Source organism: Wolffia australiana, chromosome 4, assembly GCF_029677425.1.
Source record: "Wolffia australiana isolate 7733 chromosome 4, ASM2967742v1".
In the NCBI taxonomy this organism is placed as follows: domain Eukaryota; kingdom Viridiplantae; phylum Streptophyta; class Magnoliopsida; order Alismatales; family Araceae; genus Wolffia; species Wolffia australiana.
Window position 1 is genome coordinate 13712171 of NC_135838.1, and position 21010 is coordinate 13733180.

A 21010-nucleotide genomic window follows, 5' to 3' on the forward strand; every position below is an offset into this window, starting at 1 on the left:
GAACGTCGTCAACGACGTTGTCTGACGGGTAATTCACTAGGAGATGTAACTATGTGATGACGTGAATTTCTATGTGGAAGTATGTGCAGGTCCCGACTCATGGGGTTCGCTGTGCTCTGAGCTCCGTGGTGGGTGATCGGTGACAGTGACCTTCTGACCCTCGTCGAAGCAACAACGTCGGCTACGACGCCGAATGAAATAGTTCCGTAGGGGCTCACACGTAACGGATAGGCTCGGCCCGTACCTTGGAAATCACTAGTGACGTAGTTTTCACAACAAGTTCTCTTACCTCTAACCCGAGCGTGGTGGAGCACAGTCAAAAATATACTGAAAGATGAAATTTAATGGGCGAGCAAGGGGATGATGTACCTCGTCGGTGGCGGTGTTTGCCATCGGCGTCTTCGTCAGTGCACAAGACTGTGCAGGTTGGGTGCGGTGGAGAAATGCCGGGAGATGGGACGGCGTCGCTCGACAGCAGGCGATGATGTAGTGCTGGTGCGTAGTGCACAGGGGACGAGGACGGACGGGCGAGGACGAAGCGTTAATGCACCTATTGTGGGTCTGTGGCATCCGCATTGACGACAGCGATGGCCAGCCAACAGCAAGACCTCACGAACCTTACGGCCGTCGGCGGCCAAGCGGCTAGGAAACGGGACACACGGCCGCGTCGCGTGGGTGCAAAGTAGCCGCAGCCCTGTGGCAGACCGGTGCAAGAAGGCGAGCAGCCCTCGCTTAGGGCAATTGGCAGACGCGCGATCTAGCAACGTTGCGGTCGACAAGGAGGCTGACAGGGTGTGCTATTGGCAGAGGCGAGTGGTCAAGGTGCTCCCGGCGGCCTCGCACAGCACTCTCGGTGGTAAGGCGGGCCCGTCGGTGTACCTGATCGCCCGAGACGCGGTCGCCGGTCTGCTGATAAGGTGAACTGTGGACTGCATGGTAGTTGGTGGATCACAGTCAAGCAACAACGTGTGTAGTGCTACGACCGAGTGAGCGGCCAATGTTTGATCCGCGATGTGTGTAGGAAGCGTCCGCTTCAGTTCTGGATGGTCAACTACCGAGCGGTAGTGCTACGACCACTGAGAGGAAGAGCGTGAAACTGTACGTCAAATGCAACGCAGGATGGAAGAACCCCGGGCTGTGGCAACGGTGTCGATCCTCTATTCCCCTTTCCTACTTCTCCTTCTCCGTCCTCTTCCTCCTCCTTCCCTCTCTTCTTCTTGTTGAGACCTGGACGATAGTAATTGCCAAAACACAAATTCCAGATCTACCAAAAACGTGTCCATCGTGGCTTCATAAAGGGCCATGATGGACCCATTACAGAGTTCACATAAGGGACCCAATAAGGGACCCCTTTTTACAACACTTAAAAATGAAAATAACATAACTGAAACACTTAAAACTATTCTAAATAAAACAACGGATACAACGCGATGATACGGACGCGTCACGATGAGTACGGTGAACTCCTCGTGACGAACACAGCACACGGAATTGGACGAGCAAAAACATATAATTAAATGCTAACACGAGTACGGACGTTCTCTACTCGGGGTATTTAAACCCGGGCATCTTCACGGATGCTTTGGCGTGCGGGTCGGCCTGGACACGGACCGACGGTGATGTTGATGACGGCGAGGACGGCTCTGATGACGTTTCGTCGATGTCGTTTGGGCGCGCTCCATCACTAAATGTAGATCCTAATAATTATTTTGACTTTGATGATAATGTAAATTTAATTGGAGTTAGAATTTTAATCAAAGTTTTCATTTAGGATCAAAATATCTTATCAATTTCAAAATGTTTGGTCTCATTATTACACTTATGAGCATGTCGACAGTAGCAATCCAATGGAAGGGAAATTTTCTCATTGTTGGGTTTAATGCCTTTGATAAATAAACTTAATATAACTATTACAACTCAAATTAAAAAAAAAAACAGACCTTTAAAACTAAATAAAATTTTGGTTGATGATTGAATCACCTATGTGTGGAATCAAATCCTCTATTCATTAAGTATTTATCTATTGATCTTAAGGTTTATCTTAACAGAAGTAAAACACTTTGGCCTAGGCAGAACATTCAGATCCTTGACGAGCATCTGGATCATTCAAAACCTCTTTTTTTTATTTCAAAATACAGATAAAATTTACCAACAAATGATTTCCCTCGATATTCAATATCATTATTCCAGAAAATTCAAAACAAATATTCACATTCATCCATTCAATTCATTTTCCACACAATTTCTCCATCTATCCTTCCATCTCCAAACTAACTTTCTCTTCTATAGCTACTTTCTCTCTCAAGAACCCATACTCTATCCATAAATATATCCCTTAAAATCAGAAAATATTCTTGCATTTTCACCATCGTAATTCTTCTATGATGCTCCTAGATAGTGAGAATTTGCTTGTGATACTATCGATGGATATTTTTTATTATTATTCTCATTTGTATGGTGTTTGTATTGAAGTCCTTGATAATGTGAAATGAATTAATAAATTATGATGAGATCATCATACATTGATCACTAATCTCTAAACATTTATTTGAAATATTCCCACTCAATGGATGGTCAAGATGGCATCAAGCTATGTCGAAAGAATATCACTATCTAATCATTGTTGTATGATTATGGATGATTAGGTGGCCATAAGTGCAGTGACAATAAGGACAGATGGTGGATGCTTTTTAGGGAATGAGTCCACTGAATTGACCTGCAAGAATCCCCGAATACTACTACACCTAAACAATGATCATGTTCATTTGTGACACAATTGTATAAGTAGTCCTTTGACTCGAAACACCAAAGACATATTACAGATGAACATCTTTATGTTGACTACGACTTTTAAGCTCCCAGTCAGGGGATACATATAAGTCTTAGCTGGGGTATAGCACGAAGTACACAAATGTAACTTAGTGGTTAAGCATTCGAGCTCAGTATATGAGAAGATTGACTCGAGGAAGAAGATACATTAAATTCCTCGCCACGGTATTGGAGATATAGGAGAAATGTTCTCCAATGATCTCCAACATGCGTCATTTATAATTTGAACAATAAATTAGAGTTTGATGGTAAACCATAATAAGTGACTTTGAGAGTCTTGTGCAGGCAAATGATTATGCATAGATGATTAATTAATCTATATTTGATATAATTAGTTAATAATTTTTGTTGATGAATATTAGTGCACATTAAAGTTATTAATTAGACTAAACTAGGGCCTAGACAGTCACACACATAAGATTTACAAACTTTGGTGGATATACATAAAGTTACAAGGACTTTTTGGAAAACAATCAGATACGAATAAATACAGGTTGGCACCTATTTTAGGTGCATATGCCTTCCACACCTATGCTACCCCTGCTTTTTTCTTCTCTAAGCACTGAATCTATCGATTGAGACTTAACAGTGAAAATATGTATTAGATGTTAAAAGTGTAGTTAAAAAATTTTAAGAAGAGATCCAACATCACATTGATGGCATGGATACATCTAGGGGTGAGACGTGAACAACTTGAAGAAATTCTCCCAAGGAGTATGTCAAGAATGAAACAAGTTAAATACAATGTGAGAAGATCAACAATGAGTTGTTAGTTCATTTTGACTTGATTTATATTTTTCTACTGCATTTTATCGATTTGAATGACCAATCATGCCCATTTAAAACCAAAACCTACATCTCTGCATTCCCTTATGAATTATGATGCCCAACAAGCTAGTGTCGTTCTCCTCATTTAGTGCATCCATGCATCAGCACAGATCCACAAAATGTATCAGCACAAGAAAAAACACGTAACTGATGGGAGTCCGTTAAATGGCATACCTACTTCCTCCCACGTAGGTATCCCTGAATATACTTCAATCACCAGTTAGGAAACCTCTTGCAGTGGGGTGTGGCATCGTGTTTCTCAACCTGGTATCATGTTAAAAAAAAACCTGGTATCATGTTTGTTCATGATGTCTATGTTTAACTATACCCTTCAGACATAGTTGAAGTAAACTATTGCTTCTTTCACAACATGCTCCTGTCCCAGGTGTCTTCCAATGGTATCTTGTGCTAGAAGATGTTGTGTTTATCACAGATTCCCATTTTATTTAGTCAGGAGAGGAAAAGAAAAACCCCTTCAATGTCTTTCATTGTCATTCTCACTGAACTGGCTTGGATCTAAACTATGATTCATCCGGTCACTCCTCACTTGGTATTAGCCCCAAGCTACATCACCTTCTCCTTCATTAGATTGTATTTCTTATATCCTTCACAATAAGGGGGTCCAAATTGATTTGGGTGGCATAGCGCTACATCTCCTTAAATGTTTAAGGATTATGGCATTGGCTCCAAGGGTCAAAATTGTCTAATAAAAGGCGCTCCAAGGAGAATACATTAGACACAATCATGCAATTTTGTCTGTAGTCTTTTTTAAGGCATAACCCTTAAAGTCATGACTATGGGTTTTCTGCTCATCAGTCATGAGCACCTATTAACCATCAGTGACTTTCAGCTCATTGTTTCTCTTGCAATGGACAACTTCAAAATGTATCCAAATGACCTTTGTTTTCTTGAGGGTATAGTTTGAATGATTTTGTACTACTGTGTGGGTTCTTCTCACAAAATACAAGCTTGCTTAGTATCCAGTAACAAAGGGTGCAAAGTACTGTATGATAATTAATTTTTTCAATATTTGGGCACCTCAGAAACTAGGGGACTATTGTTAGTTGCTTCCTCATTTTAAAATTCCTTCACCTTGGTTTTTGTTTGGGGAGGGACATTACATTAAAAAATGATATAAACCATATAATATGTAAACATTATCATCTGAAAATCTCAACAATACCTTATAATAAAACCCCTAAGCCCCACATGCTTCAGTATGTGAAATAAATATTAACTTGAGGAAATAAATACCACGATGAAAGATCAGAAGCAAGCCGAGAAGTCAATTTAATTATATATGATTGATATTCAGGTTATTATTAGAAACTGATTACCACCCATGTTCTTATAGTGATCTAATGTTATGGCATACTCCATTGACCTGCTTTTGATTGTTGATCAAATCTGATCCGCGATCAGATTGGATTCTGATCAAAGGCAGGCCAATGGTTCCATCCACCTTCTTCAAATCTACATTAGACACGGATCAACAATGTACTTCTGATCAGAACTGTTAGATTTACAAAAATATTTATTGAACATAATCCTGTATTAATGTTACTCAATAAATAATTCAAAAAGTCAAAATTAAGTGAGTGAATATTTATATATATTCAATAGATTTTATAATGACAACATTATATAATTTTATTTTAATGTTTAACTATACAATTGTCAAGAGTCACTCCATAGTCATAGGGTTGATGGTTGAATTCGATAATTCAATCAAACAGAAGTCAACTGATCTGAACAAAGCGGATGTTTCAATCAAGCAATGAATTAGTTTGAGTTTGATCTAGATATTTGACCAATTGAATTTCAGCAATTGAAGTTGACCAGATAGTTAATGAAACCATTTACCTGAAATCAAACAGTCCAATAAAAATGATTAAAAATGCTAATCCATTATATAAGCGCAAGGGTACCAAGTTAAAGAGTAGGGGACAAGTCGCCTTGAGCAAGTGTCAGAGTAGAACTTGCGCATGACCCTCACAAGGTAGTGAGAGAGCAGAAACTTCCCCACTACTCCACCTCTGCTGTCACTGCACTACCCCAATACGGGCACAGCCCTGTCCCCGCCACTCTCTCCACCTCCATCTCCAGTACCACGCAAGAACAACTTGGCCCTTCATTTCCTCTCTTCCATGGACCCCTATTGGAAGTATTGTGATTTCAATTTCTGCTTTTGGACCTCCCTTTGAAGGATTGTAAAACTCCATTCTCAAATCAATGTGGTGTGGACAGAGATTCAATTACAGATTAAAAAAGAGCAAGATACTTGTCATGCCCTGGATCCATTATGGTGATGGTGATGATGATAGCTGATGATATCACCATTGATATTGATATCACAAATAGAAGTGCAGAATGCAACATAGGAGTCAGGACAACGGGTCCACTAGAGGAGATATGTGAGAGACTGGGATAGAGCTGCTAGAGAGAGAATGAGCTGGATTGGGTTATTTTACCTGAACACTCAGCTGGATTCTATTGATCAAATGCTCAATCATAAAGAAAGAATTTTCTTTATCCACACATTTTTTCTCAAAAAACATACTGTTCCGCTGGAGCACCAGAAATAACTCTAGCAAATTCACAAAGAAAGAATTTTCTATATCCAAACATTTTCTTCTAAAAACTTAAAACTGTTCCGCCGGTTCACCCGAAACAACTCCTCTAGCAAAATCACAAAGAAAGATTTTTCCTTGTCCAAACATTTTCTTCTAAAAACTTAAACTGTTCTGCCGGTTCACCGGAAACAACTCCTCGAGCAAACTCATAAAGAAAGGTTTTTCTTTATACAAACACTTTTTTCTAAAAACTTACACTGAAAACATCTCCTCTAGCAAACTCACAAAGAAATTTTTTTCTTTATCCAAACAATTTTTTCTAAAAACTTACACTGTTCCGACGGTTCACCGGAAACAACTCCTCTAGCAAACTCACAATTCACAAAGAAATTTTTTTCTATATCCAAACACTTTCTAAAAACTTAAACTGTTCCACCGGTTCACCAGAAACAACCCCTCTAGCAGACTCACAAGGAAATATTTTTTTTATCCAAACATTTTTTTCTAAAAACTTATACCGTTCCACTGGTTCACCGGGAAAAACTGCTCTAGCAAACTCATAAAGAAAAAATTTTCTTTATCCAAATTTTTTTTTCTAAAATCCTAATACTGTTCCGACGGATCACCGAAAACAACTCCTTTAGCAAACTCATAAAGAAAGAGTTTTTCTTTATCCAAACATTTATTCCCAAAAACTTGTACTGTTCCGCGGGTTCACCGGAAACAACTCCTTTAGCAAACTCATGAAGAAAGATTTTTCTTTATCCAAACATTTTCTTCTAAAGACTTCTACTGTTCCGCCGGTTCACCGGAAACAACTCCTTTAGCAAACTCATAAAGAAAGATTTTTCTTTATCCAAACATTGTTTTCCTTGAAAAAACATACTGTTGGGGGTCAAATTGCGAAGCCTCATTGAGGCGGACGACGGAGATCGGGAGAAGTTAACGCTTCCCACAATCTCCAGCAGGAATCATGGGCGACATACCGGGAGGAGGAAAGGGAGAGATGGCGATCGGGATCGGCGGAGTGGAGATTACCAAGCCAAGAACAGACAAGAGAGAGTATCGGAGAGTTGTTCTTCCGAATTCTCTCGAGGTGCTTCTGATCAGTGACACGGACACCGATAAGGTCCAACCCATTTCTCGCTTTCCTGATTGCCGGTTCTCATCCTTCTGCTTCGATAGGCACTTCCAGCTTTGGTCAATTGTTTACGTTTATTATTTAGAGAAAAGGAGCATTCGTGGCGCGATAATAGCATATTTGTATGGTTTAGACGCATCAACGAAAATTTTGTGACATATTCTTATGATTTAGCATTTATTGAAATGTTTTGATTCATTGAATCCTCATCGTTTGATGCTTTTTTTTCTCTTTTTCTTTATGAACATTTTCGTTCACGTCGTTCTGTTTACATATGGTGGAAGGCTGCTGCTTCAATGTGTGTTGAGGTGGGCTCGTTCTCTGATCCAGATGGGCTCGAGGGCCTGGCTCATTTTCTCGGTAGGTGATCTGGTTCTTTCTCTTGGTTTAAATTAAAGAATATCTTGGAGGGGTCATTTTCCTACCCCCCATTTAAAACTTTTGCTTGAAAGAATTGTTTCGGTTTCCAACAGTAGTCAGAAGCAAGAAGAAAAATATCTGTACATCCTAGGATACAAATGGCATGTGCAAAGATGAATGTTTTCTCATCATATAATAATGTAAATGAACTAGCATAAGTCCAATGGCTACAGTTAAATCTCATGTGGTGTGCCAATATGACTATTGTCGTAGATGCGGGCGACTTACCTAAAGTGGACTACTTCGAGTTTCCACATTTACGGTGCCCAAAATCCGTCGCTAGTTAAGTTAACGCCTGTCTATTTTTAAAACATGTATATTTTTCTCGTCTTGTAGCTTGAATAGTTGAGTTTGTGCGATGCTATTAGCCTGATGGGAGCCATTCCTGCGAGATCTACTCATGGAGGCCTGAACAGAGGTTGGGTTTAGCTGAGCTGAATACTGGCGAAGAAATGATCAGATGGAGGGCAAGTAAGCTTGAACGATAGGGCCCAATTGGCTAGGGGAATTTCAAAGTTCTGAGGGCTGATGTGTTAGAGCCACAGCTGCCATGGGAAACATGAGGGTGAAAGAGAACCTACATAAACCTTCCCCTGAACAAAACTGCAGTTTTTTTTTTTTTGAAGAAAAAAAACCAGCAGTTTTATATTGGGTTAAAATGTACGGATCCGATAAGTTCCTTGTCTCAACGTATTTTCTGATGTATTAATGAAAGTAAATAGACCAGCGACCAGGGCAAGGTAGAGATCTGGATGTTGCAATGAGCCTCCGCGAGAGCAGTGCGGGAGCTTTTTATCCCCATTGAGAGAGCTTTGAATGTGAGCATTTGAGTAGAGGAAAGGAGGAAAGATGGAAGTGGAAAGAACTTACTTGCGAGGGCAGAGAAGCCCAAATTTTGTGAAGGACTCTTGCTGAAGGCTTTGGTTCCAAAGGCTGTGGTTTCTTGAGCAGGGTCCATGATTATAGATTGCCGATGGCTCTCTTCTCTGATGGCAAGGCTTACGGCTATTTCAAAGGTGGGAATTCGTTCCCTATTGATCAATAAGGTTTTAAGAGTGTCTGAATTATGGCCAGAGATGAATTTGTGATCGTAGTCTTCTAAAACAAAGGTGCATTTTTCTGACTCTGGGGTTTTAACTTGTCTGTAATGGTCCAGCCCATTCCAGATGGCCTCCAAGGCCCATCCGTTGCCCTCATCCTTCCTTGGTTGAAGGATTGATTGTTGAACAAGTACATCTATATGCACTTTGTCATTATGTATGTAGTGTGTATGGTGAACTCGTTCCGTATGTCTTTGTGTTAGGCCCCTAACTAGGTGACATTCCCTGCCCAGAGGCCTGCGTGCTTGTTGGGAGGGCGTGTTCGCGTGAGACTCACGACATTTAAGGACTGAGTCAGATTTAGTGCATCATGCACTAAGGGTACGATGCCCAACCTGATCTTCTAGGCCATCGCCCCCGTATGTGGGGATACACTGCGGACGGTGTGCATGCTCGTTTGCGCCTAGGCGAAACGGACCAGGTGAAGTCTGCGCATGCTGGGCGCGCGGGCAACCAGGCATGAGCGCGCCAGCGCCAAGCGCCGTGCGGGAGCGCCAAGCGCCGTGCGCGGGCGCGGGACGCGCAAGCCGGGCGGCATGCCGCAGGTGCAGCACGCGGAGTTGTGCGGGATGCTGTGCAGCGGTCGCACGGGCAGCGTGCGCATTGCATGTGCGTGGCAGGAGACATCCCTCCAGGAGACTAAAGCAAGTGGCGCACAGGGAGCGCCGAGGCAGCATGGGGGCGCGCGGCGTCCGCAGGTAGTGCCGAGCGCAGCGCTCGGCTTGAGGCGCTAAATGCAGCGGCGTCGCGCAGACTGGGCGTGATAGGTGTCAGTGCGGGTGCTGGTGATGTGTGTGATCGTCAATGCAGGGTGCCGTGTGTGATTGCCATGCCCGCGGCGCGCGGCGCTGGGCCCGGGGGCACATGTTTAGCTGCAGAGGGGGGGTGCGCGGGGGAGCGGCGGGCCTTGAGGCGGAGGGGCGACACTACCCTGGAGCGATGCGCCTCGTCTCGTTCAGTCGTATCACCCCTCGTCTTCCCCCATGTAATTGTCCCAACCACGATATAATTCCCCCTATGATATCAATGCAATGACCCTATTCCTCGACGGGGCTGCGTCTCCACACTCTCCTCTAACCCCTCCTATGCGATCTTAAGCAATTGCTAAAACTTCCGATGCAAGAGATCAAAGCTGCTCAGTGTTCTGCTCCAAGCACTGAGGCCGGCATGCGCCAAATTCGAGCGATAGACATAGCTCGGGATTTGACTGCGTGACACTTTGACATAGGGCGATGGTAATAAGTTGCACTCAATAGGAGGTTCTACTGTGTGAATGAGCCATGCCTTGAGTAGTGCATTGGCTTCTAGCCATCCTTCATAAAGAGGATTGGACAAGGCAGGTGGGACTGTAGGTAGATGTGAGAGCTCACGTCCACCTTGCAATTATCTTAACATATTCAAACCACTCAAGTAGGTTATGTCCCTTCAGCTTGAACACCTTAGGAACTTTAGGTAGATCATAACATAACTTAGGAACTTTAGGAACCTTAGGTGGACCTGAACTGGAGATAATTTTAATTTCATGCTTTCTTTCATGACTAAATTCTGTCCCCTGATGCACTCCCTATCAATGGATTTACTGCCACAAAAAATGGCTCTCCCTGATGATAGGGCTACGGTCAAGTGTGGATAGTGAGCTCTCCGTATGGTATGGATACGGCTCAAGGAATTAAATTAATAGGGCTTTCCGTGATGATAGGGCTATGGTCAAACACTAGGGATGATTGGGGTTATGGCAGTGCCTATGGCAGGATACACACCACAGACACATTTATGGCCAGTTTAAATAGTGAAAGATAGAAAGAAAATTTGCACAAAAATGAAACAATCACACCTGGATGTCCTTTTCTGATACCATGAAGGTAAATAGACCAGCGACCAGGGTAAGACAAAGATCTGAATGTTGCAATGAGCCTCCGCGAGAGTAGTGCGAGACCTTTAGATCCCCATGGAGAGATCTTCTAATGTGAGCAGTTGATGAGAAGAAACGAGGAAAAAATGGAAAGTGGAAAGAACTTACTTGCAGGGCCAGAGAAATGCTAATTTACACAACGTTCGAGGGTTACGGGCTTCAACGGTAAAAAAGGATCATAAATACAATTACATAGATATTTTGGGTACGACTGCAAAGGACAAAAAACTATTTTATTTTGTGGTTGACATTATCTTTGCTAACTATTAAGAATATTATGTTCATAAAAAACAAGTAAGAATAAACATAAGACTGCTGGCGCGAGGCTGCCATTCGCCGCGCGCCTCGAGGCGTGGGCGGGGATGGGGGGCCTGGCGTGCAGGTGTCGTCGAGGAATGTCATATTTCAAAAAAAAAGTAAGAAATAAACATAAAGAGAAGATAAGCATACTGAATGAGGGGGGTTTGAGCGTGCCTAGCTTGCCAGTTAGCTTGTTACATTATGACAGATATATGAGGGGTAACCAAGGCTGTCAGAAATTAACTACCCTATATCTTGGTTAACAGAAAATATCTGAGTTAAGGGGAACTCCAATGGTTGACATGGGTCTCTAATGTCATCATTGTAGAAGAGGTGATGGTCAATAACAGATCCTGCCCGCCCATTTTGCCAGCAGTGCCGAGTTCATGGCTTGCAAGTGTTGCATACAGCTCAGGATTATGGGCAATATCAATAGCTGATTTGCTGTCACAGTAAATATGATGCTTGGTCCATTCAGGGTTATTTTGTGCTCTTCCAGAGTGCCGCTAACCCATAGAGCTTCACAGATACCTTTTTGCAACTGCCCTGAACTCAGCTTCAGTACTCAAGTGAGCAACAACTTTTTGTTTTTTAATCTGGGAGGTAATTGCAATTCAGTCCAGGAACATGCGATGTGCAATGGTTAACTGTCAATCAACCACTGAGTGTGCGTAGGAGTCACTGTAAATCTCCATCTACATATCATGATCTCCTGTAAGTAAATGTCCGTGTCCTGCAGTGACTTTCAGAAATGGTGGCACCATAAATGATGTCTGCATATGCGACTCTCTGTGCCTATGCATGGACTAACTTAGGAAACCAATTGCAAGAAGAACATCAGGGCATGTGTGGGGCAAGTATATAAATAGATCTGTCAAAATCCCCGAGATGAGTGATTCTCCACGTGAAAGAATAAGTGACCACTCATGTGAGTCACATATGTCATTTATTCAAATGCGTGGGAATAAATGATGTACAAAATTACAAAAATGGGATGGTGTTCTCCCTGAACAAACGGAATGGAGAGGTGAGCCAGGTATAAACGTGGCTAACTTGCCACAAATGTGGTAACATGAATTAAAGGTAAAAAGAGCTATTTAACACTATCCACTAGTCTTTGATACATGTCTTTAAACTGTCACCTTTACATGGTCCCCATGGATTTGATCTCGAATTCCTCTGTTAATCTCTTTTCCTTATGGAAACGATTACGAGATGGTGTTGTTAACTGATGCGGAATTCATCTCTATTTATTTTTTTAAGAATAATGTTTGGGGCATTTTGTTTCATGTATTTCTACATTTTTAAGGCCTAAAACTTCAAAAAAGCAAAATTTTAGACATGACTCTGAACAATAAACCGTCCGGATTGACTTTCAATGAAAGAAATTTGAATCCCTGCAGAACATATGCTATTTTATTCCAGTGAGAAATATCCATTAGAGGGGAGCTATATGAAGTTTATATCAGAGGTATTTTCTTACTCAAACAACATTGTCGGTAGCTTCTTTTTTCTCTAATGATCGGGTATTGTGAACAGCTCTTTTTTCTCTTACATGTTTTCTTGGCTCGGCAAATGATCCATTTACTTATGCATTGGATTTTATATTTTCAAGATCTTATTGTTTGCTCTAGTTTACTCTTGGCTCTAGGATTCCAATTCTTTCTTGGCACTTAAGTCTGTAGATTGGAGGGAAAGGTGGCCAAAGAGGAGTTCTGCAGCCCTGGAGTTATATCTTAGGCGAAAAATGCTTTCTGTTCCACTCCATTGCCTATGTCTTTCATAGGAAATTGTAGCAATACGCTGTTAATTTAAAAACCTGAGAGATGAAAAGTTCCTACTGTTTTCTAAATCTCCCGTTCAAGATGGTGATGGCATATTTAAGTTCAAGAAGCACAGGGAGGATAAAACACGAAAATAAACTTTGTAGATGTCTCCATAGCAACAATTAGGGGAAGGAAATCAATTATGACAAACAAAAGAGAAATGCGTCATGATTGCCAGTGAGAAGAAGGAAATGGAATCACAACAAAAAAAGCTGCATGGAATATCATGACAGCCAAAGTTACAAGAGAAGAAGCATGCTTTTCTTTGCTGCCCGACCTGCATCTTTCCCTTAGTCTTGGCAAACTGTACTGAGTTTTATCTTAAGTTTGGCCTGCAAATTGTACTGAATTTTATCATAAGTTTGGCCTTAATTTCTCTCTGCATCACACATATCATCTTCCAAAACACAACATATCATTTATGATCCAATGTTATTGGGAGGAGTCACATGAAGCGTGATTGTAGTATTCCCAAGCATAATCTGATCTGAATTGGTTATCTGCACATTAAGTAAAGTAAAAGTTTAAGTTCAGTAAAAGTTTGCACAATGTTGTTGGTATTGTTAGATACAAGCAGAATGAACTTGGATTTAGGGTGTTCTGGTGGCCAGGACACGTAATTTGGTGCTCATAGTCTCATGGATGGATGATGGGGCCAGATCACCGCCAATGTAGAACCCTATGGCTGAAGCCCCAGATGACGCTCATAGATGGTCCCAGGCCGAGGGCGATTGATAGGGCCAATGGCGAATATAAAATGAAGTATGTCAATGGCCTGATCTTCCTAGTCTCTTATACCAGATTCTTGATTACACGTATTGGGCCATTAGTTGGACCCATTAGTCTATATAAGGAAATGACTTCATAGGAAATACACAATAAAAGAAATAAGAAGGGAAAAATAGAAAAAGGCATCTCGGCTGACATTGTTTTGTTTCTGAGAAATAAAAAGACAATTGAGAGAGATAAAAGAGAGATGAACAGTATTCAGGGACACTACTTGGTAGAAATTTTTTCAGGTGGTCTCTTTCATTAAACCTTTTTTAAACATTCAGTAATCATGGCTATCTACATTGCTTATTTTGTGAAATAAAAATATTGCTTCTTTTTTCTTTTATTTTCAAGATAACTAAACGATGTAAAAGACATTTGTTTGACTTTACTTACACTTTTCTATTTTTTTGAAAATAGCATGGAGGTTCAACTAATGCATATACAGATTCCGAGCACACAAACTTCTATTTTGATGTGAATTCAGACTATTTTCAAGAAGCCTTGGATAGGTTTGCCATTTATTCCACCTCTTTTATTATGTCTAGCCTCTTGTTAGCTTTGCCATTTATCTGTTCCACCTTTTTATTTCTGGTGTAGATTCTCTCAGTTCTTCATTAAGCCATTGATTTCTTCTGATGCTACTCTCAGAGAAATAAAAGCTGTTGACTCTGGTAAGTAAGTTATTACTATAGCATCGTAATATTTTCTTCATGATTATTAGGATATGGGATTGATGTTATTATTTTCTCTCCAGAAAACCAGAAAAACTTACTGTCTGATCCGTGGAGAGTGAGGCAGGTAAATTTATTTTTCTCAAATAAAATTGAAACTCCTTAGCTAAAATTTCCACCATTAATAGAATTAACAACGGTTTGAACAGGGATTGATTTTGACAAAGTTAGGCTATATGACTAACCTGATGTGTTAATCCTAATGATTTTCAAAGTGCAATTAACGGTGGGAATAACCCATTAGCAGTCTTGACTTTCTAATAGTAAATGATTTGAGGATAAAATTCATATCTTCTGTGACTGTAGAATCTAGTTTAAGAAAGTGTAGCTTCTGTGGCTTCAGAGTTTTCCATGTGTGACTGACGTAATACTAAATATTTGCTAAGAAAGTGTTACGATACCATGGAAGACCAATGTAAAAAGGAAAACGAGGAGTTGTGCTGACTCCAAGGGTTGTAACAGCCAATAGGTTGGGAAAAGGCACAGCCGAGGAGCCTGTGCAAATAAACAGAAGACAGGGATTATATGATTGTCTTCTTGGAGGTTACGAGGGAGAGTAAATGGGGAGGCGGATTAAGATAATGGAGAGGGCTGAGTCTGGGGGCCAAGGTTCTCAGAAAGGGAGACAGCGTCCTTGAGGAGAAGCTGCATCTGGATCACTCGCTCTAGGGAACTTAACTGGTTGGTGACTAATGCCATCAGAGGGCTTCTTCCAAGCTTCTTGAGGACGTTATACGTTGCTGTTATATTTGATACATCGTTGGATTCTTGCAGGTTGTGTTTGGGGTTGCATCAGAAAGTAGGATTGCTACTCCAGAATGAGTTGAAAAAGAAGCAGAAACAGTTTCTGACTTTTAAATTTTCTGGGAAGTCAGGCAAAAGCCTGTGGTTACTGTAGCTCTAAGAATAGAGCTACGCTAGCCGCTGTCTTACCTGTGGCTATTGTTGAAGGTAGAGCGATCATCTCCATCAAAGATAAGTCAAATGAGAGGGAAAGATGATTCTGTAGTTGGTACTGATACAATCCCCAAACCCTCAGTGGACTCCTTTAAATAGAGGAAGCATCTACCACTTGGGAATCAAGCAAGAAGTGATCAGTGTTCCCGTTCATCAAGAAGGGGTGAGGAAAAAATGCAAGAGATGTATTACTGAAGGGGTCAACTGATGCTGGATAGGTTCCCTATGAGTGGGCCAATAGGTACGAGAGAAGCGACCTAGAAGGTTTACAGGTGCCGATCCTGACCTGTATACTACTGCCTAACTGTATTCATCATCTTTTCTCAATTTTCTTCATCAATAGAGACCTACATCAAGGTCTCTATCTGTTACCCCATTGAATGGATAAATGTCTTATATACTAGTGTTCTATCATGTAGACGCAATAGCAAAGCATTTGATACGAATATACTGGTTCGTATCGGGGAGAAGACGGAAAGAGGGGGGGGAGAAGGCGCCGGGATGGACGTCGGCGTGCCGGGATGGACTACGGCAGGTGGGGGCAGGCGGAGTGGACATCGCCTACGAAAGGTGTCCAGCAGAATGGACGTCGCCGGAGGGAGCCAGAAACGTTCTTTGTGGTACTTCTTGCTGGCTGCCCTCCTCAAGGGAGGGCTGCTCTATTTAAAGGAAAAACAAAGAGGTCCAAATGACCTAAATGCCCCTATTGGGCTAAATGATGAAAGAGACTTAGATACGTCAGGGTCGTATCAGCATTGAATTTACTATTGATAATATGTTGGTTCCAGTAGTCACAATGTCCAGAAAGTACGAAGCGATGTAGGAACTTAAGTGGGCAAGAAAGTCAAAGTGCTGGTTCAAATACAAAGCTAATTTTGACACTTTTCCTGAAACCTAGGAATGGATATTGTTGTCGTGCAAAATGATTCAAATGCAAAGAAGCTTAATATGATGGTGGAAAATCTCAATAATTAACTGTCAGTAATATGATAGAAAATGTCTATATTTTCCATTGAAGCAAGCTGGCCTGAAGCTGCCCAGTTGGGTGCCTTAAAAGTAAAGTGGTTAGAAGGTTAAAAGAAGGGGAGATAGTGAAGGTTAAAATAATGGGAGATAGCCCAGTAGGTTCCTTTTAAAACATGTTAAGAGTGTATATTGGACATATTAGGAATAATGTCCAACCCAACTTTTGGTATGCCTTGTGGGTATCTTATACATCCAGATTGTATCAAAAAGGAATTAACCTGGAATAACACGATTGAGCTCAATCGCCAAGAAATCAATAAATGACCAAGAATGTTCTGATGAATCTGTCTTCTGAGTGTGTGTGTGTGAGAGAGAGAGAGAGGGAGAGAGAGAGAGAGAGAGAGAGAGAGAGAGAGAGAGAGAGAGAGAGAGAGAGAGAGAGAGAGAGAGAGAGAGAGAGAGAGAGAGAGAGAGAGAGAGAGAGAGAGAGAGAGAGAGAGAGAGAGAGAGAGAGAGAGAGAGAGAGAGAGAGAGAGAGAGAGAGAGAGAGAGAGAGAGAGAGAGAGAGAGAGAGAGAGAGAGAGAGAGAGAGAGAGAGAGAGAGAGAGAGAGAGAGAGAGAGAGAGAGAGAGAGAGAGAGAGAGAGAGAGAGAGAGAGAGAGAGAGAGAGAGAGAGAGAGAGAGAGAGAGAGAGAGAGAGAGAGAGAGAGAGAGAGAGAGAGGGGGGGAGAGGGAGAGAGGGGGAGGGAGGAGGGAGGAGGGAGGAGGGAGGAGGGAGGGAGGAGGGAGAGAGAGAGAGAGATGGTAGTTCCAGTTCAACAGTGCCACTACAGGACCCATTCCTTGTCTGGGCTGAGTTTTCTGAATGGCTACCTATCTTTGCGCCATCCTGCCCTTTTCCTTTATCTAACTTAATGGTGGATGATTGCTCCCTTGAGGACCCCTCCGGTGATAACTTTTCTTGTGCTGCAGATAGGGATCTTTGTTTGAGTGAAGGCGGTGAGCTGAATCTCGTCTCCTGCTGCGCATGCTTCATTTTAAGAGCCGATGTCCCTTGGTCTCCGTATTGAGCCGTCGAGCTTCCTATGATGCTTGGCGCTGTCGGGGGGAGCTGCTCCATCAAACTAACCATAAAATTGCGGCATGGGCTTTTGAGCCAGATGTGTCATGGCAGCTGGTTTGATGCCATGTTTTCCACCTCCATTAAAACCACGTTTGGGTCCCCAGAGACTTATACCTGTTGAAATGATAGACCGTAGACGTCCAATTGTCTGCACAGTGGATTCCATCCACTCCCACGTTTGATATCTCATCGGGACTCCCTGTGCTTCTAAGATGAGGGTTTTAGTACCTTCCATCCAAGCTCCATCTTTGGGAAGGACTCGACGCCACTGCACCATTGTGCCCCCATTGAGGTGTTGTACCCATCCACATATTTCAATATATGCTGCCATGGATACTCCCCTGATGAATAGATACCCTGGATTTAGGTTCCAGATTTCTGCATTCTGCGTTGCAGGAAGTCGTTGCCAAAGGTCTTGTCTAACCTCCGCTAGTTTCGGAGAACCGCTGATTACTTTTCCTATCAGACACCCACAAAAATGGTTGGAATCTGGCACGCTTCCCCTTCCCATCGCTGGATATTCTCCCAATCCTTGACCGTGTCCTGAGCTTCCCGTCCCCTGTGGTCTTCTCGACGAATCTTGTCTCCTAACTGCCCTTTGGGGGAACTAATCATAAATATCTATCTCTGAGAGGTTCACTAAAAACTTGACTGTTGGCAGGTCTCTTTGTATGTGTTGTCCGGAAAGAGGACTCAATGATTATTAGTTCGCCGGAACCAGAAGTTAAAATTTTGGTGTATAGGAATCCAGTAAAAACATCTTTTGAGCAATGACTGACGATGATCTGCTCCTTGACACCTCCGACAAATGACTGGCTCCCGGCACTCCCAAGTGAAATGCCCCTGCGACAGACATCGAAAGCATCTAAGTTCCCCTTCAATTTGTAGCCTGCCCGTGTCCGTCCTCGCACGTCCAGCTGTTGGATTAACGACCCTCCTTCCACCTCTCCTTGTGTCTGAATGTTGGTTTTGGGGTTCTCATGTAAATTGAGTGGTTCTGGAGCTAGGACCCCAGCCCATTTGGTTTGTTTCCCTGTTAAAGATCCTTTCATTGAGACCACTTGGCGTCTTGCCGTGCCCTCCCTGTGTGGATGCTTTGGTGTCGCGGCTGGAAAAAAACCTGCCTTTGGCCTGGAGTGCTCCAGTTTTCTCCTCTATCCCTGGTGGGGTACTGCACTATTCTCCGTTGTGGAGACACATATCGACGCTCTAGCTCGCTCGCACGTCCCCTCATGACTATCTGTGTGGGTCTCAGCCTAAGAGTAGGTCGGTCAAAACTCCAGGGGTTCGAAAAAGAACCGGAGTCTACAATCGTTTCCACGCACCCGCTTCAAATTGGGTGTTTAGCTACTGCGAACACCCGGCGTGTCCCACTCCCCGGCCTGGGGAGCGCTGACTGATTGACTTCCTTTTGCAAAATGGGTTTTCTTCACCAGTCGCCCTCGCCGTCCTCTAGGCCGGCTTGGTTCTCCCGGCTCCAGCTGTTAAAGACCCGCTGTGAACTGAGCCCTGGCCGACTCTGTTCCCGACTCCGTTCGATTCCGTTCCCAAGCCCAGCTGTTATGGCTACCGATTCCGCCCCCAAACTCCGGCCAAGACCGCTTCCAACAAGATACTAACACGAAATTAACTATAAATAGTATAATGGAAAATGTACCTCGTTGTTGATGATCTTGTGGTGAGCCACACGTTAGTCAAGAATTCCCCCGCTACACTGGCTTGCATTTGCTGAACGTCCTTTCCCCTTGAAGCAGCAATAAAAAAGCAAAAAGCGCGTACCTGATTTTACTTGAGCCGCAGACCTAGGATTCCCCCTCTCAGGTCTCAGTTCTGCTCCCTACGCTGCCCCCGACGCTGCTCCGCTTCGCTCTAAGGGCTCCCGATGACGCCCCCCAACCAGCTAGGGATTCTTGACGGGTGGCAATTCAGCAACGAAACTGGTATTTCCTTCACAACGCCATCTGATCCCAACCGGCTAGGGTTCCCGACGCTCCCCCTTCACTCCCTCGTCCCGTCTGGCTACTTCTCGAGCTCTGTCGTCCTGTTTGGCTAGGGCGCCACCGTCCCGTCCGGCTAGGGTGCCGTCCCACTCTGCTCCACCTTCTCCCCCGTCCGGCTAGGTCTCCACCTGTGCTCCGCCCGTGCTCCGCTGTCTCGTCCGACTAGGGCTCCCCCTTCTCTCTTGGCCGGCTAGGGCGCCGCCAACTTCACTTCCCCTTCTCCCCCGTGCAGCTAGGGTTCCGCCCGTGCTCCGCGGTCCCTAGCCGCCGTCCCGTCCGTCCTCGTAATAGCTCCTCTGCTGGATTCCTTCTTTTTCAATGCCGGTGATACGTTATCGTGAAGAACATAGCAGTACCCTCATTGGTGTATAGTATTTTCCCTTTAACTTTATTGTTTGCTATAACAAAATAATCAAGCAATGATTGGATAACAAAGAATGTGGAGTTTACCTTCATAAAAGATTGAAACGTTTCCTGATAAATTTCTGGTCGATCTCCATTGAAACACCATTATTTCTCTTTAACGACTAAAGTATTTTAGGTTGAGCCTGTGGTCTGATTCTTCTGTATACTGGGGATTAAACTGCCTTTTTTACCTAACCTAGTGTTTTCTTAACAGCTCCAGAAGCATTTATCATCTAAAGAGCACCCATATCACAAGTTCAGCACAGGTAGACTTATTCCTATCTGTTTGCTTTCGTGATTTTGAAATTCCTCTCTGTGTCTGCTCTATCAGCTATGAGAAATTCAAATTTACTATGAGGCTAAACTGTGTGGCGATATGATCCATCTATCAAATATATGTCAGAACAAAAAGATCGATGATCATAGGGGTTGTGATTTTTCATCATTAGTGATTGTCTTCTCATCTATTCGAAGGAAGTGAAAAGGTTAAAAAACAATGAATAATCCTAATTTTTCTTTTGATGCCAATCTATCATGTTTATAAAATTGATAGGCTGGAAAGAACCTGTATTAAATGAAAAAATGATTCATTCAGCTAATGCTTTATACATTTTACATATTGTGTATTGACTGTGGTCTTAAACATATTAATATAGTATTCTTGCAGTTTTAAACAAGGGTTCTAAATAATCTCTCTCTCCTTGGCGGTAGGTAACTGGAATACTCTTGAAGTTATTCCAAAAGCAAGAGGCGTTGACACAAGACAGGAGCTCATAAAGTTCTATCATGATACATACTCAGCAAATCTTATGCACCTTGTTGCTTATGGAAAAGGTGTCACCTCAGCAACTCATGCCGCAAATCTAGATTCAATATAACCATGTTTTTAACTAATCAGTGAGGTTTTAAAATGGGTTTTTTAGAGAGTCTTGACGATCTTCAGAGTTTGGTTGAAAGAAAATTCATGGATGTGCAAAATTCTGGAAGAAATGGAATTCGTTTTCCAGGCCAACCTTGCAGTTCTGAGCATCTTGAGGTAACTTGTACATTTCCTATTCCTGTAATGGTGTTTGGATGGTGTCATTTGCATTCGTCTCAATATTCCTCTCCATTTCCTCCAGTGAC

At 42.7% G+C, this 21010-nt stretch overlaps 1 protein-coding gene across 2 annotated transcripts in view; it reads left to right on the forward strand.

The window, feature by feature from the left end:
- Positions 1 to 7102: 7102 nt before the first annotated feature.
- LOC144702035 (Insulinase (Peptidase family M16) family protein) overlaps positions 7103 to 21010 on the forward strand; it is a 57670-nt gene continuing 43762 nt past the window's right edge. For both annotated transcript variants that reach the window (XM_078573895.1, XM_078573896.1), the window contains exons 1-9: positions 7103 to 7359; positions 7656 to 7731; positions 12507 to 12574; positions 14121 to 14212; positions 14301 to 14374; positions 14458 to 14501; positions 20100 to 20151; positions 20597 to 20719; positions 20809 to 20921. In XM_078573895.1, coding sequence (XP_078430021.1) covers positions 7204 to 7359; positions 7656 to 7731; positions 12507 to 12574; positions 14121 to 14212; positions 14301 to 14374; positions 14458 to 14501; positions 20100 to 20151; positions 20597 to 20719; positions 20809 to 20921 — 798 coding nt within the window. In that variant the 5' untranslated portion in view covers positions 7103 to 7203. The remainder of the gene's footprint in view (positions 7360 to 7655; positions 7732 to 12506; positions 12575 to 14120; positions 14213 to 14300; positions 14375 to 14457; positions 14502 to 20099; positions 20152 to 20596; positions 20720 to 20808; positions 20922 to 21010) is intronic.